Source organism: Arvicola amphibius, chromosome 14 (assembly GCF_903992535.2).
Source record: "Arvicola amphibius chromosome 14, mArvAmp1.2, whole genome shotgun sequence".
In the NCBI taxonomy this organism is placed as follows: Eukaryota; Metazoa; Chordata; class Mammalia; order Rodentia; family Cricetidae; genus Arvicola; species Arvicola amphibius.
The window spans coordinates 14696444-14712775 of NC_052060.1; the positions used below are offsets into that span (position 1 = coordinate 14696444).

Genomic DNA, 16332 nt, shown 5'->3' on the forward strand with positions numbered 1-16332 from the left:
TTTTTTTTCATGCTATCTATGGGTTGAATTTTGAAGTTGGTTCCCACTGTATGCTTAAAATGACTAATAGAAATATCTGTGACAGTGGTTTTTTTCCATCTAGTGAATATCGAGCAAAAGTATAGATTCAACAGTCCATTAGATTCTTTTAAAAATAGAAAGGGTAGGTGATTAACAGCCTTTTACCCAAAAATTCTTTTACTTCATCAAAAAAATTGAATCATACAGTTTGTATTTAATTGGGTATGGTTTCATAGTAATGCATAATGTTTCTGAGATTTATGTTGTTATATTAACATGATAGATGTATATAATGTTAACTGCCCCCCCCCAAGCATCCTCTACTTCTTACCTATTCTTTGTATTGAGAAAGAGCAGTCAGTTGTTGGAATTAAAATGCCATATTAACATTGGACTCCTAAAAATTAAGCTGGTAGATTTTGTTATATTTTATAGAGAGATTTTATTATATATGTATATATATTTTACCACAAATAAAAGTTTAAGCTAGCACCTTTCCAGCTATTTTCTGTAATACAGAGATCCATGCTCTACTTTGTTGAAGCCAACCTTGGCCTTAGTCTCCCAGTTCTCCTGCCTCTTCCTCTCTTTCCCTTCTGTTGTCCTCCACTCTTCCTTTTTTTAATCCCACTATTAAAAGACTTTTTGGTAACAAGTGTTTTTTATGTTAATTTTACAGCTTTTTCTTTAAATATTTTAGCTCAGGCACCAACTCTTGAGTTATAGTTTTCTTGCTCATTTAAATTCTTGCCTTTCCGTTTGTGATTTCAGTATCTGGTAAATACACAGTGGCAATCTTGTTATTATCTTTGATTCCTCATCCCCATTGACCCACTTTTCTTTCTCTTCCTCCCTTTTGCTTTTTGGAGACAGGGTCTCACCTTATCCTAAGCTGGTATAGAACTCACTTTATAGCTCAAACTGATCTCAAAACTTGCAACGGGCTGATAGGAGTTCTTCATCAGCCTCCCAAGTGTTAAGATGGTAGAGGGAGAAGTCCTGGCTCTGCTTTGGTTAGGCATTCAGCCCTCTTTCTCTCCCCTCCCCTGTAAAGGATAGCTTGTATTTATTCTTTGATAGTTTGATATATGTAAATAATGCACCTTGAACATATGTATCCCAGTTTGTATTCTACTCCCAGGAATCCCTTCTCTTTCCCACATGCCCACATGCTCAACACTGCCAATACCCCCTTTTTGTGATCTCTTTTTTTTTTCTTATTTCCTACTCAGTCAAGTTAGTGCTACCAGTTGTGGAATACTGACTGCTCTTGCTGACTTGATCTTGTGTGGGTGGATCATAACTATAGTGAGTCCATGGATGGAATGACCATTTCATATTCCCTTACTGTCCTCTGGCTCTTATATTCTTAAGCCCTTTTGTGATATTCTCTCAGCTGGGGCAGGGGTGGGTGGGGTGGTATTGTTAATACAGGTGTCCCGTTTAGTTAGGCCTGAGAACTCAGTGGAGACTTATTCTTAGCACTTTGACCAGTTGCAGGCCTGCATTAACTGCTGGGTATTGCAGAGAGAAGTTTCTCTGGTTAGGATTGAAGACAGGCCTAATCTATGGATCTGAGCATAAATATTTAGAAGGCAGTTTGACAACTTGTTTAGCAAAAGAACAGTAGTAGTAGGATTCCTGTCTAGGTCTATGACCTCTCAAGCCTCGGACTTTTGGCCAGATTTATAGTATGGGGCCCAAATCTCATTCTGTGTAATTAAATCCAAAATAATTGATCACCCCCATAACTTTCATGCCATTATTATACATACCATTGGGCTAATCTCATTTCATTGCTGTACTCTTAACATTGCCTTAATTGACTTCTCACGTCACTAAAACATCTTATCTTTCACAAAATTATTTTAGCTGGTTTGGCTCTACCAACCAGCAAAAGTATCCTGATCTCTTGCCTGTGCTTCTGTCTGAGTTTGAACTACTCTTATACTGTCTCATTTAGGTTTTGCGCCGTTTTTAGTCTTATATTTCTGTTGGATGATTTTCCTAGAGTGGTCTGAATTTTCACATTCTGCTTAGATCCCCTCTCCCCCAGGAGTTTCTCTGTATCTCTGGCTGTCCTGAAACTCACTCTGTAGACCAGATTGCCTTCGAACTCACAGAGATCTGCCTGGCTCTGCTTAGAATTCTTCAATGGCTTCTTGTTGCTTAGAAAACAAAACAAAGAAATGACATAGTATACCTGGCCCTTGATACTCAGTTTATTTTAAATTAGGTTTTGTCTCATATTATGACATTTTGTATATTCTTTGACTCTGTAGAAAATGCACTAAGCAATGCACTGAACATTGTCTGAAGGACTTCTCTGTGAAGCTTCCCTAGGTGAAGCTATTTTCAGGCACCTGGTTTTGGTACAGATTATATTTCGTCACAGTGTGGTGTCGGTGCATATTTGTGCCTGCTTATTACTATACTGTGAACCACATTGGTCTTTTTACTTACATAGAAAGTACACTAAAGAACAACAAAGAAGCTGGACAGTGGTGGCACACACCTTTAATCCCAGCACTCAGGAAGCAGAGGCAGAGGCAGTCGGATCTCTGAGTTTGAGGCCAGTCTGGTCTATAAGAGCTAGTTCCAGGGTAAGCTTCAAAACTACAGAGAAACCCTGTCTCGAGAACAAAAAAAAAAAAAAAAAAAAAAAAAAAAAGCCAAAACAACAACAACAAAAACACAAAAAAGAAAAAAAGAGACATATTAAAAATTAATTTGTTGAGTTAATCAATAATTTATAAAAATGAAATAAAAGTATTCTAGCATCCTAGCAGCCAAGGGGTTTGGATTTGAACATTAAATCTAAACTTCTAGTGTTATAATTAGAAAATTTGAGCATGTATAATTATTGATATTTTTAGAGTAAAAACTGCATTGATGTCTTTATTTAATAAAATTTCTTTGGAAAGCCTCATAAAACATAGTAGATAATTAAAAATCAAATGCAAAATTGCATGTGTATTATGACTATAGTTCTATTTCAAAATGCTTGATTAGGTTTGTGGGTGTAGATCTGTTTTAGAGTACTTGCCTAGCATGTGAATTTGATTTACAGAACTAGTCACTGAGTAGATAAACACAGACTGATAGCAGCTATTTTGGAACTTTGATTTTGATAGTATTTGTACAGTATGTTGTATTTTATGATTTAAATTGTATGCACCTTATTCAGATACTTGGATTAAAAAAATAGGCCCCTCAATTAAAACTCTGATGTAAGAATACTCATAGTTTTCTGAGGAAGTTTTTCTTTCATAGTGGCTTTTCCAGATAGGAGTTATTGGATTGCCAGTTAAAAGTTGCTGTTGTAGTGATATACAAGTGACCAGCAGCAGATAATTACTTCAAAATTGGCTCGTAACTATTATTTCCTAAATATTAATTACAAATTCTCTGTTTTGAATATAGCTTTTGTTTATTTGTTTTAAGGTATCAGTTTTTGGAAGAAGCGTTTCAAAATCAGAAAGGTGCAATTGAAAATCTGTTGGCTAAGCTTCTTGAAAAAAAGAATTACGTTCATTTTGCAGCTACACAAGTGCAAAATAGGTAAGTTTGTTGCGTAAACAAACAATTTTGCTTTAAGGATTAGTAAGGAAGAATGTATCTACATTAGATTTATTTTCCTACTACATTAAACGTTCATAGAGCAGTTATTTTTAATAGACCTGATAAAATTTGAGCTTGATGTATTTGTTAATTAAAGTTTACCAAAAACATTTAAAAATTTTAAGGATACATCTTTGGATTTTTATAATTAATAAGACTTTAGTGTACATGAGTTTTGAACTTGGAAAATAAGTTAGTATGGAGAGAACTGAATTATAAAATTAAAGGTAGAAATTGTATGGAAGATGTAAAGAGAATATTGATAATGGAGAAAGGCTTTAATAGGTAAGAATTTTTGATGTGGAAGCATGAGGACCTAATAGCCCAGCACCCATATAGAAAGCTAAGTATGGGCTGGCTGTATACCCACCGTAAGCCCAGAACAGTGAAAGGTAGAGACAGGAGGATGACTGGGCCTTCCTGCCCACCAGCCTAACTCCAGGTGCAGTGACATCATTTCAAAGAAATGAGGGGAAATGATAGAGCAGGGCATCCAGCATCTTCTCTGGTCTATACCCTGTGCTCTTACCCACACATAATGTATGCAGGTACAGCACAACTAACTTACATAAAACAAAACAAAATAACCAACAGTAGTGAAGACATTAATTTTCCCACCAAACAAACATTCCAAACTACTTATTTACTTGTAGCATTATAAGGTGAATCTATAATACAGATTTTTGTCATCCTAAGTACCCAGCTGCTGTTATTTTTATTATTGCCGTAACCATCATCCTTATTATTTTATAATTATTCTATTTAGTCACATTTACGTATTTTTTGTACTTAATTTTTTTAAAAACTTATCATTTTTCTTTGTGTCTTTTACATCATGTATCTCAATTCCATTCATTTCCCCATCCTTTTGTTTCTACCCTCTGCCCTTACAACCTTTCCCCAAAATAAGAGAAAATTTAAGAGGAAAAAAAAGAAGGAAAAATCAATCTTGTCATGAAAGTAGTATGACATGGTAAATTCTTTATCCACATATCTTTACTTGCAAGTGTTCATTGTAAAGAGGCTTTAGTATTGTTTGAGGCCTCTGGTTTCTGCTACACTGTTGATGCTGGACTCTAACTGGGACTCCTGGAATATCCAGTTGTTGCCCTGTGTTGTGGAGATCCTGCAGCTTTGGGTCTGCAGGACTGGCTTATGTAGGTATATTTATAAACAAACTCGATTGTTTATAGGGAAATCGGTAATAAGTTCTAAAGAGTGCGAATTAATAAGGTTAGGACTCTTGTCACTGGAAAAACACATACTTGGAACTGGATGGAACACTTTAAACCTAGAAATTGCTGAGAGTATGAATTAGATTGTAGTTAACTGAGTAGACTCAGTGATCTTGAAACTTTGTCTTGAATATTAAAACCACTAGTTAGTTCATGATGCTAAAATAACACATAATAAGACATACAAAGTATTAAATATTTGAGTGAATAAAATTAATGGTTTATGATTGAACTTTTCATCTTCAGTGAGACCAGAAGAAAATAAAAGGCCAGACTAGAAAGATGGCTTAGCAGTTGAGTACTCACTGCCCTTCCAGAGGATCCAGTATTGGTACCAGAATCCTTGTGTCTGGCTTGTATGGTTTCTGGGATCTGAACTTCAGTCTTTAACTTTGCAGCGAGTTCTGTTAATCAATTTTTCTCCAATTCCGCTCCCCATTATTTTAAAATTTTATTGAGTGTTTTTCCATTTGCAAAGTACTTTTTAAAAAATATCTGTATGTGTGTTCGCTTGCTTATCTATAAATGCAGCAGTGCGTACCCACAGATTCCAGAATAAGGGATTAGAACCTCTGGAACTGAAATTACAAATGGTTATGAGTCTCCTGTTATGGGCACTGAAAATGAACCTAAGTCCTCTGTAAGAGCAGCAAGTGCTTTTAAACACAGAGTCATCTCCAGACCACATTATTTTAAAATTTTATTTTATTTTTTATATGTGTGAATGTTTTGCCTGTGTGTATATCTGTACCACTGCATGCCTGGAGCTTGAAGATTCCAGAGGGTGTTATATCCCTTCAAACTGGTGGTGTAAACAGTTGTGAGTTGCCACATGGGTTCTGGGAATCAACCTGGATCCTCTGAAAAAGCTCCAAATCTCTGAGCCAGCTCTCCAGCTCCTCCCACCCCCAGTAGTTTATAATGGATATATTTTTAAGTACAATAAGTCTGAGACTTTTCTCAGCTTCTAGCATGCATTGTTACTTCTTTTTTGTTGTTGTTGTTTGTTTGTTTTATGTTGGAGGCCTGAATATAATACTGTTCATGGGGTGTGTGTGGGGTGTGTGTGTGTGTGTGTGTGTGTGTGTGTGTGTGTGTGTGTGTGTGTCTGTGTGTTCATGAGTGCACACATTTAGAATTTGGGTAGCATTTCAAGACAGGGTTTCTCTGTAATAGTACTGGCTGTTCTGGAACTCACTTTATAGACCAGGCTGGTCTTGAACTCACAAAGGTCTGTCTGCCTCTGCCCCCCAAGTGCTGGGATTAAAGGTATGTGCCACCACCTCTCAGCAGTAACTTTTTATTTTTTATGTATTGTTTTCTATTTACTTTAGTAAGGACAGAATTCAGTAAAAGTTGCAAATAAGTAAACAAGCAGTGATACATAGACAAAAGAGGAAAATTGTATTAAATTGATGAGAATGTATGAAAAATTGTAATGTATTTGGCTGCTGAAAGTGTATACAATAGTAGAATACATAAAAGAAAAAGATTAGATATTATAGTTGGTATTGACATTTTACTTTTATTAATGAGATGACTTCTCATTTTATAAATATGAAAGCAATCTAACATTTTATATTTGTAGCCAGAACTTTAATATGTGTAATTGTAATAGGTAGATACATTTATTTATGAAATATGTAGGAGCTATTTGTAAAAATGGATTGTTTCATAATCTTTGGGGATAAAACACATTCTTAGCAATAAAACAGATCCTGGGTCACTGCTAACAGGTGTACTCCCTACCCCCAATGATTTAATGTTTTACTCTCTGAGGTATTAAGCCAGTTTGAGAGGAAATTATGAAACAATCTTAACTATAACCCATTTTTGAAGTGATAAACTTAAAATGAAAATAGATGCTGCTTTTAAGTGAAATTTCTGCCGTTGCAAAAGGTTGTAACTAATCATTGTGATATTCTTTTGTATTTTGTTTGCAGAAAGCATCTCAGGTAGAATTTTCAAATATGATTAGACAATATATGTAGCAAATTTGATTGACAGTCAATAGTGCTAGGTATTTATATCACATTCATGCCATAGTAATTTGATATTTTCAGATAAATAAACTGGCCTTCATAATCTTAATTTAAATCACTAAATACTGAATTTATTCTTTGTGTGACTTCTTTGACTCTAATTAAATGGTTAGGTCTGCTACAACATAAGTTGTGTGTAGTCGGAAGCTGCTTGTTCGTTTCCTGCTGCCCAGACCTGAAATAATCACATAGAATCTGTATTAATTAAAACACTGCTTGGCCTATTAGTTGAGGCATATTCCTGGCTAACTCTTATATAAACCCATTTCCATTATTCTATGTAATGCCACGAGGCTCGTTGTTTACTGGTAAGGTTCCATCTGGTGTCTGTCTCCTTCAGCAGCTACATGGCTTTTCTTTGACTCCACCTACTCTCCTCTATCTGTTTGGAATTCCCACTTTGTCCTATTCTGTTCTTCAATAAGCCCAAAGCAGCTTCTTTATTATGGTATTCACAATATACAGAGGGGAATTCCACATCATCTGTGCATGCTGACAAATATTTAACTTTAATTACTTGGAAAAATGCCTAGTTGTGTTGATAACCTAATGATGCATTTTTCTTATTCAGGATTAAAGAAGTAAATGAGACCAATAAACGAGTAGAACAAGAAATTAAAGTGGCCATTTTCACCCTTATCAATGAAATTAATAAGAAAGGAAAATCTCTCTTACAGCAGCTAGAGGTATGGTTAAAGCAAAATAAAACAAAAACTACTTCTCTTGCTCTTCCGCTATTCTCAGTGTTTATTCAAACCTCTTTTAAATGGGTGGGGGATATTCTTCCTTGCAGCATTTTTCTGAGAATCCAGGATTGCTACTATGGGATGGAGAACTAGCTTTTTATGTAATTAATTTTAATAACACTTTGAATTTTGTTTTTTGACCAACTTGGAAATCACTATGTTAGTCTTTCTTAACCTATAGAGCCTAGCTCTGTCTCCCGAGTACTGGAATGAGAGTCGTGTACTGCCATGCCTGACATAAAACATTTTTTTCTTTTTTCAAGCCATATAACTAGATAATTGTGATATTGAATTATTACTAAAGCATGATGTAAATGAAGACAAAGCAAGCTCTTTGAATTTCTTTTCTTCCTTTTTAGCAAGAAGCCTCAATTTAACTTCTTTATATGAATGCAGTTGGGCTTATGTTTGAGCCATGTTTGTATTTCTGTAATTTGCCAAAAATGTTTCATAGTTTGAAATACATAAGCCTTAAACTTAGTTACTAATTTTATAGTATTAGGTCTCTGTTTCATATTTTGTGATTAATATGTAGTAATCCAAATGAAGTTTTTTGTGTTTTGGTTTTTCTAGACAGGGTTACTTAGTGTAGGCCTGGCTGACCTGGAGCTTGCTTTGTAGACCAGGCTGACCTGGAACTCAGAGTTCTACCTACCTCTGCCTCTCAAGTGTTGAGATTAAAGACATATGTCACTACTGTCTGGTCACAAATAAAGTTTTAATCTAAATCTTTACTGCCCAAAGTTGATGTGGTCTCAGAAAATTTCAAATGTGAATTTTTGTTTATTTTCTTTTTTTTTTATGGCTGGGTTTCTCTGTGTGGTTTTGGCTGTCCTAGAACTCATTTTATAGACCAGGCTGGTCTTAAACTCAAAGAAATTTTCCCACCTCTGCTTCCCAAATTCTGGGATTAAAGGCGTGCGCCTTTAATTAAATTAAATTAAATTAAATTTAATTTAATTTAATTAAAGGCCTGGCCAAATGTGAATGTTATAGAAGTTGAGGTGGTTTTTTTTTTGTTTTGTTTTTTGTTTTTGTTTTTGTTTTGTTTAAAAAACTAATTAGATTATCCTTAGAGGGTTGTTTCTATTTCATTTAGCCATAGAACCTTTTAAAGGTATGAGATACATGTAGTTATATGCAAATGAAAGAAATCTTGTGAACAAGATATTTGAATTTTTGTGTTTTAAATACATTCTGCATTGAAAATCAGTAGGGATGTTAAAAATCTTGAACATATCACTAAAGTTGGAGTGTCTTTCCTATTGTACTTGTATTCAGTGAGTTTTAACCCTACTAGGCTTTTTTTCTTTAGGATAACCATATGAATCTAGAGCAGTTAGTATTAACTACTTTTAATATATTTCCATGTATTATAAATACATTTCATACATTTAAAAGTGATCGTAGTAAATCTGTTTCAAGAGCTTCAGAATTTAAAAATGTGTATTAAGATAAAGGTGTACAAAAGAATATTTTTGAGACAGGGTTTCTCTGTGTAGCTGTGGCTGTCCTGTAACTTGCTCTGTAGATCAGAACGGCCTCGAGTCTGAAATCTGCCTGCCTCTGTCTTCTGAATACTAGATTAAAGGTGTGCAGCTTTATTACCTAGCAGAGTTGATGATTTCTAGTGAGGCTATAGATCAACATTCTGTCTATTGAACACTTTCATTTATTTATATTATAAATAAACTTGTTTCCTTTTGAAAAATACTGTTTAGTAAATTAAGTTGTAGAATTTGGGGAGAGAAAATGTTTAAGAAAGAAGTGCATAGGTTCTTTTTGGCAAGATGTCTAGGACATTGCCACATCTCCTTGGGTAGTGGTCCATTTTGGGCAGTTTATTCTTCCTGCAGCATTTTTCTGAAACTAGTTTTTGTTTGAACTTTGTTATGCCAATTTGCTTAATTTCACCCTTAGACCTTTGGGATTTATCATTTTCCCCTTTGTTTGAGAAATTTTAACCTTCTCAAGTTATAACAGTAGGTGGCGCTAGTAATTCACATTTTCTTTAACCTAGAAACTATAGTTAAGATTGTATAAAATGACTCTTCAAAGTCAACTCAGACTTTATTGAATTAACCTAAAAACAGGAAGACACTGTATTTGATGAAATAAAAACCATAAACTACTGCTGATGTCCTGAATGGAATGGATTCACTTAGAGCAGGAATATTTAGTCCCACTTTTGTTTGTTCCTTTCCTTCCTATTGTTCATAGACTCACCAAATAGCTATAGGCTTCCTTTGAACCATTTCTTGAAGGAAATACAGGTATTCATGTATGTGACTTTTTAAATTCTTCAGTGAAACTCTTGTTCTATTTCAGAATGTTACAAAAGAAAGACAAATGAAGCTACTTCAGCAGCAGAATGATATCACAGGCCTTTCCCGGCAGGTGAAGCATGTTATGAACTTTACCAACTGGGCCATTGCAAGTGGCAGCAGCACGGCACTACTGTATAGCAAACGGCTGGTGAGACACATAGCATCTTTATATTTACTTAATGGACCTATTATTTACAAGTGTGGAATGTTTATATTATAAAAACTAAACCATGTTTAAAGTATTAATATGCATTTTGGTTATTGTAACCATCTGTATATAAGGATAGAGTAGCTGAGCTTGGTGACTTAACTAATTCGAGCCGGCACTTGGGAAGTTGAGGCCAGAGAATTGTGAGTTCAAGGCTAACCTTAACTACATTTAATTTTAAGACTAATGTGAATTTTTTTTCCTTGAAGATTACTTTTCAGTTACGTCATATTTTGAAAGCACGGTGTGATCCTGTTCCTGCTGCCAATGGAGCAATTCGTTTCCATTGTGATCCTACCTTCTGGGCCAAAAATGTAGTGAATTTAGGTGAGAAATCATCTCATGGATATGATTTGGGCTATTAAGTTGAGAAGAGAAACCATTTAAGCAAATTGTATATAAGTTTTTAAACTTTAAAATGTGAGTGACATAAGGAATGTAATGTGTTGGAAACTGTTTAGTTGCAGGCTGGCTTTTGCTTTTGGTGCTTGGGGTTTGGACCCTGGCCTCTTGCACACTGAGCATGCTCTCTATTCTTCAATCCTTGTAGGGTGTGGTCCCTTTGTAGCCTTTCCTTTTCAAAATTTACATTGATTGTTTCATATAGAAATGATTATTCTCTGATAATTCTTATAGTCGTTTATAAGTGGTGCAGTGGAGGAGGAACTTGAGGACACTGTAGTGTTTATAATAGTCACATTCCAAAGAGTGTTTGACAAGAGGAACTCTTCACTTTGTAAAACTATAAACTGTGCTTTTATTGCTCCATATTGTTGGCTTAAAGACCATGGGTGAAAGTTGTATGGGTCAACGATAAAAACAAGAAACAAAACAAACTTGAGAACGAAAAAGCCAAGCAAGTAGTGCATATTGTGATTTTAGCTGTTTAGGAGATTGAGGCACAAGGATCACTTGAGTCTAGGACTCTGAGGCCAGTGTAGGTGACGCAGTAAGATCCTGTCTTTTAAAGAAAAGTAAAATGAAACAAAATGACTCAAAATGAAATCTACCATCCGTTCACATATTCTCAGTTTCAAAATAATCATGTCCTTGAGATATGAATTGCACTATTTAAAGTTAGGCATCTTTGGGTAAACGAAAGAAAGTGGACTCTCAGTTTTGCCTTCGATGCTATACCAGAAAATCACTGTTGTGTGTGTGTGGTGTTCTTCAGTTTCAAAAAATGTAAAAGTAATTGACTGTTAGCAGAGTTATTTGTGGCCTGCCAACAGCCACCTTAAATCATACCTTTTGAGAACTTATCCTCTATTCTCAGAAAGCAACAACTGTGTAAAAAGGGAGGGAAATGACTGAATGCATAAATGCTTCAAAGCATTCAGGATTTCCATAGAAAATTATTTGTTAGCAGGGTATTTTTTTTTTTTTTTAACTCTTAACAATAGCAATTGGAAAGTAAACGGAAGATGGGGTGATGGCTCAGTGGTTAAGAGCACTGGCTGCCTTTTCAGAGGACACAAATTTGATTCCCAGCATCCGCATGGCTGTTCACAACTGTAACTCCAGTTCCAAGGGATCTGATACTCTCTTTTGATCTCTTCAGGCACCAGGCATACAGTAGTTGGTTCACAGACATATATGCAGCCAAAACTCTCGTACATTCAAAAAAAAATGACAGCACATAGAATCAGTATAGCAACTGTCATGAGTATCCTGGAGTCTTTCGTGGAAGAATTGATTCATACCCACTGGATCCTTCCTCTAATAATGTCTCTTTCAGTCTCCAGCCAGCTAGCCTGGGTTATGCAGCAGCAAAGACACTGTGCCTCAAGCTAGCTGGAAAAGTGAGGACTAACATCCAAAGCTTGTCCTCTGACCTCCACCTGTGCACTGTTGTGCCTGCCCACAACCATCCACACATCCAAACATGCACATGCATACACATGTCATGCGCACATAGGTGTAAGAACAGATAGTCTATTTTAAATAATGAGCTTATTTGGGGGAGGGTTCAAGGGGCTTTGGAATCTAATTTTTAATTACCGTCTTTGGACTTAGTGCTCTTTTATGCTTTGCTGTTGGATACTCTGAGGTGCTAATTGTTAGGAGGAGGAAAAGATAGTGATTCGTCTTTAAAGTGGACAATTTAGTTGATTATTTGTAAATCCTTCTTATGTTTTTAAACCCTCAGGTAATCTAGTAATAGAGAGTAAGCCAGCTCCTGGTTATACTCCTAATGTTGTAGTTGGGCAAGTTCCTCCAGGTACAAACCACATTAGTAAAACCCCAGGACAGATTAACTTAGCACAGCTTCGACTCCAGCACATGCAGCAACAAGTGTATGCACAAAAACATCAACAGTTACAACAGATGAGAATGCAGCAACCGCCAGCTCCTGTACCAACAACAACAACAACAACACAACAGCATCCTCGGCAAACAGCCCCACAGATGTTACAACAACAGGTAAGCATTGTGTCCCTCCAATATTGATAGAAATTAGAAAAAGACCATACGACTACACTTCATTCTGTGTATATGAATTACACATTCAGAGTTACTAGACAGAGTTCAGAGATGTGGAGAAAGTTTGAAAAATATAGGTATTATGTAAGAACAGAGGAAGTAGTGACATTTTTGCTCCTCCATACCACGTTACCCCCACCCCATACAAATAATATCATGAGCCAAAGAATCAGATTGTTTCTAAGATCTGTTGCATTCTTTAGGCATTTGCTCAAATTTTTCTTATTTTTGGTCTTTTGTTTATGTACTCCTTCACAATCAAGTGTTATCTCCATGCTGAGACGAATTAATGTTAACCCGCCCGCCCACCCTCTTTCCCTTTTTTTCCCCTCTCTCCCAGAAACAGTAGATAGAGAAAATTTGGAGTGACCAACTTTTTTATAGTTATTATCAGACCTATAAATTATTGGGGTTGGAAAAGAGCTTATTCTATTGCTTTATACTATTCTGTTATAATTGAATTACTTTTACTTTAACATTTTATGATTGAAAAATAGATTTGTAGAAATATATGAACTGGATGTGGTGCCACATGCCCTTAATCCCTGTACCCAGGAAGTTGAAGGCCGGCCTGGTCTACAGAGTGAGTTCCAGACAACCAGAGCTACATAGAGAAACCCTGTCTTGAAAAAGAAACAAACAGAAACTAAAGTGGAAAATATGAATTGCAATTTTTACTTTTTATAGCCTCCAAGATTGATCAGTGTGCAAACAATGCAAAGAGGCAACATGAACTGTGGAGCATTTCAAGCCCATCAAATGAGACTGGCTCAGAATGCTGCCAGAATTCCAGGGATACCAAGGCACAGCGGCCCTCAGTATTCCATGATGCAGCCTCACCTCCAAAGACAAGTATGCCTAGAGTTACATTTGTAAGAATCATACAATTTTAAAACTAAAAGACATTATTTTTCATAATTAGTTGTTGGTGTGGGTCTTTCATACTTCTGATAATTTGTTTTATATCTGCTTGTCCCAGAAAAAATACGTGCACAGGAAAATTTGTTTCTTTAAGCCTATAATACTATGAATTAAGGTACTCCTGTTTAACTAAACTCATCTATAGAGTGAAAAACAAGGAACTTTTGACTTATCCTTTAGTTCCAAATGATAATTCTGAAAATCAAGGTTAGAGCTTTAATTTTCTCATATTTTATTGTGCTTTTTAACATGACATTTTAATACCGATAAAAAAGAAAGTTTTAAGTTTAGGGCTAGTTGTATGCATGTATGTATATGTGTTTATATACTTTTTTTCTACAGAGTGTAGATATGCTTAATCTTAAAAATTATTGTGCCTTAGGATCTAGCTTAGTTGTAGAATGCTTGAAGCCCCAGGCTTGGTCTCTACTGCCAAGAAACTCTAAGAGAACAATAATAAAGTAAATTAAGCCAGGTTTAGTAACTATGACTGTAATCACAGTGCTAGAGAGGTAAGTAGGAGGATCGTAAATTCAAAGTTACCCTTGGCTTCACGGAGAATTCAAGGCCAGCCTATGCTACATTATAGCCCTTCTCTTAAAAGGCCAACTGTCTTAGATAGAGATGGAGAAATGGCATAGTGGTTAGAGGCACTTTCTATACATAGGACTTATGTGTAGTTTTTAGGACTCACCTGGCAGCCCAAAACCATCTATAACTCCAGTTCCAGGAGATATAGCACTGCCTTCTGGCTCTTTTTTTTTATGATGCAATTTTACATTTATTAAACTACAGCCTTCTGGCTCTTGAAGTCATTGTACACCCGTGTTGCACAGAAACTCATGGAGGCATCACACAAGGCACCTACATAGATAGATGAATAAAAATTTTTAATGAAATAAAATACAAAAAAACAAAAAAAAAGCGATTTAGGGGTAAATTTATAATATTTAAATTATATAATATGTAAACTCAGTATGAACTATGATTATAAAATAAAGTGTTTAAAACAGTATTTCAAGTTAAAAATATATTTTAAAAAAAAACAACTCAGTGCTTTCTTAAAACATGAACATGCTGTGGACTGAGTATGGTAATGCACACCTATAATTTTAGAACTCAGGAGATAGAGTAGTCGTAGTGGGAGTTGAAAGCCAGGCTGGTCTATAGAGATCTTGTCTCAAAAATTAAACAAACATGCTGTAGAGGCTCTTAGGATCACCGGTTAATTTAAAAGTGCAATGGTGATGTTACTCTAACAGATTTTAAGCCATAACCACTAGGCTAAAATTTGGGGAATAGGGAGTTTGTCAGTGGCTCAGGCTATGAACACTTCCATTAGTTCATAGCACTTGCATGGCAGCACCCTCTCTTGCATACATGGACTATGTTTACATTCAGCTAGACATGCACACATACACAGAAACTAATACACCTTAAGTAGAATCAAATAATTTCCAAATCAAAGAAAGACTAGGGTAAACTTCTAAGTTTGCTTGTTTAGTCTACATGTTAAACACTTAAAGCAATGATTCTGTAGCTCTTTACCAAAATTACACCCAGAAAGATTTCTGAAAAAGTTTTCTTACCTTATATTTAAAATTTTTTATATATTTGTAACTAGTGGTGAAAATATTCTAGGATATTGTAAATATTGACTTGAAAGCTAAAAGTGGGATGTAAGATGGCTCAGACAGACCACTGAGAAAGTAGGCCTTAGAGATGGCTCAGTGTTTAGAGCAGAGGCTGCCCTTCTAGATTTGATTTCCAGTGCTTGCTTGATGACTCATAACCATCTGCAACTCCAGTTTCAGGGGATATGAATACTTCTGGACACACTGCATGTGGTGCACAGATGTACATGCTGGGAAAACATTCATATACATAGAAATAAAATTTTTAAAAAGATAAAGCTATTTTTAACAAAAATTACTGGTTAAATTGAGTGATAGCAAGGCTTTTCCTAAGATTTAAATCCTTTCTGTTGAAAAGTTATCATTGTATTATTTGTACACAGTTATGGAAACAAATTAGGTTTATGTGGTTTAAGACAGATGAGGCTGGAGAGATGGTTCAGCAGTTAAGAGCACTTCTACCTGGCTTTGGTTCCCAGTGTCCACATGGCATCCAAACTGTCTATAACTCCATTTCCAAGGTATCTGATGGCCTCTACTGACCTCTGGGCACTGCACACATGTGGTGCAGACATATACATGTAGGCACACATTTACATAAAAAAGAATACTAATCAAATGGTGTAAAAAATTTTAAAGTATATCTTAAATTAAGTGTAGTCTTTTAACCTCCTTTTCAGTTATATGCTTTTTACTGTTATTTATTGTTAAAATAAGAATAATTGATTCTTACTGTGTTTTGTTTTTATGCAATGCTCAAGAAAATTGATAAAAATTAATGTAATTGGAGAGTAGAGATTTTATTACAAAAATATTTTCTCCCTTTTTTGAATGTTTTCTAATGGAGCTTTTCACAGTTCTGTTTCATTAGTCGGGTTTATTGGCTCTTCATTTTTGTTGGTCTGCAGTATCAGCCCCTTTGATACCCAAGTCCTTTTTCAGTTGTGCCTTTGTTTAACTTTGTAATTTGGTTTTAGCTTTTCCCCCCATATTTTTTCAGCAGTATGCCATTACTTTGTCAAGTGAGAGAAGGACAGTTGTGAAAAGACCATTCATGACACAGTCTTAGGCAAACACGTTTAAAATAATACCT

The 16332-nt window shown here is 35.4% G+C and overlaps 1 protein-coding gene across 2 annotated transcripts in view; it reads left to right on the top strand.

Moving 5' to 3' along the window:
- The window catches only part of Trim33 (tripartite motif containing 33), a 98325-nt gene that overhangs the window by 57552 nt on the left and 24441 nt on the right, over positions 1-16332 (top strand). For both annotated transcript variants that reach the window (XM_038311081.2, XM_038311083.2), the window contains exons 5-10: positions 3466-3582; positions 7491-7605; positions 9994-10140; positions 10410-10527; positions 12350-12624; positions 13372-13536. In XM_038311081.2, coding sequence (XP_038167009.1) covers positions 3466-3582; positions 7491-7605; positions 9994-10140; positions 10410-10527; positions 12350-12624; positions 13372-13536 — 937 coding nt within the window. The remainder of the gene's footprint in view (positions 1-3465; positions 3583-7490; positions 7606-9993; positions 10141-10409; positions 10528-12349; positions 12625-13371; positions 13537-16332) is intronic.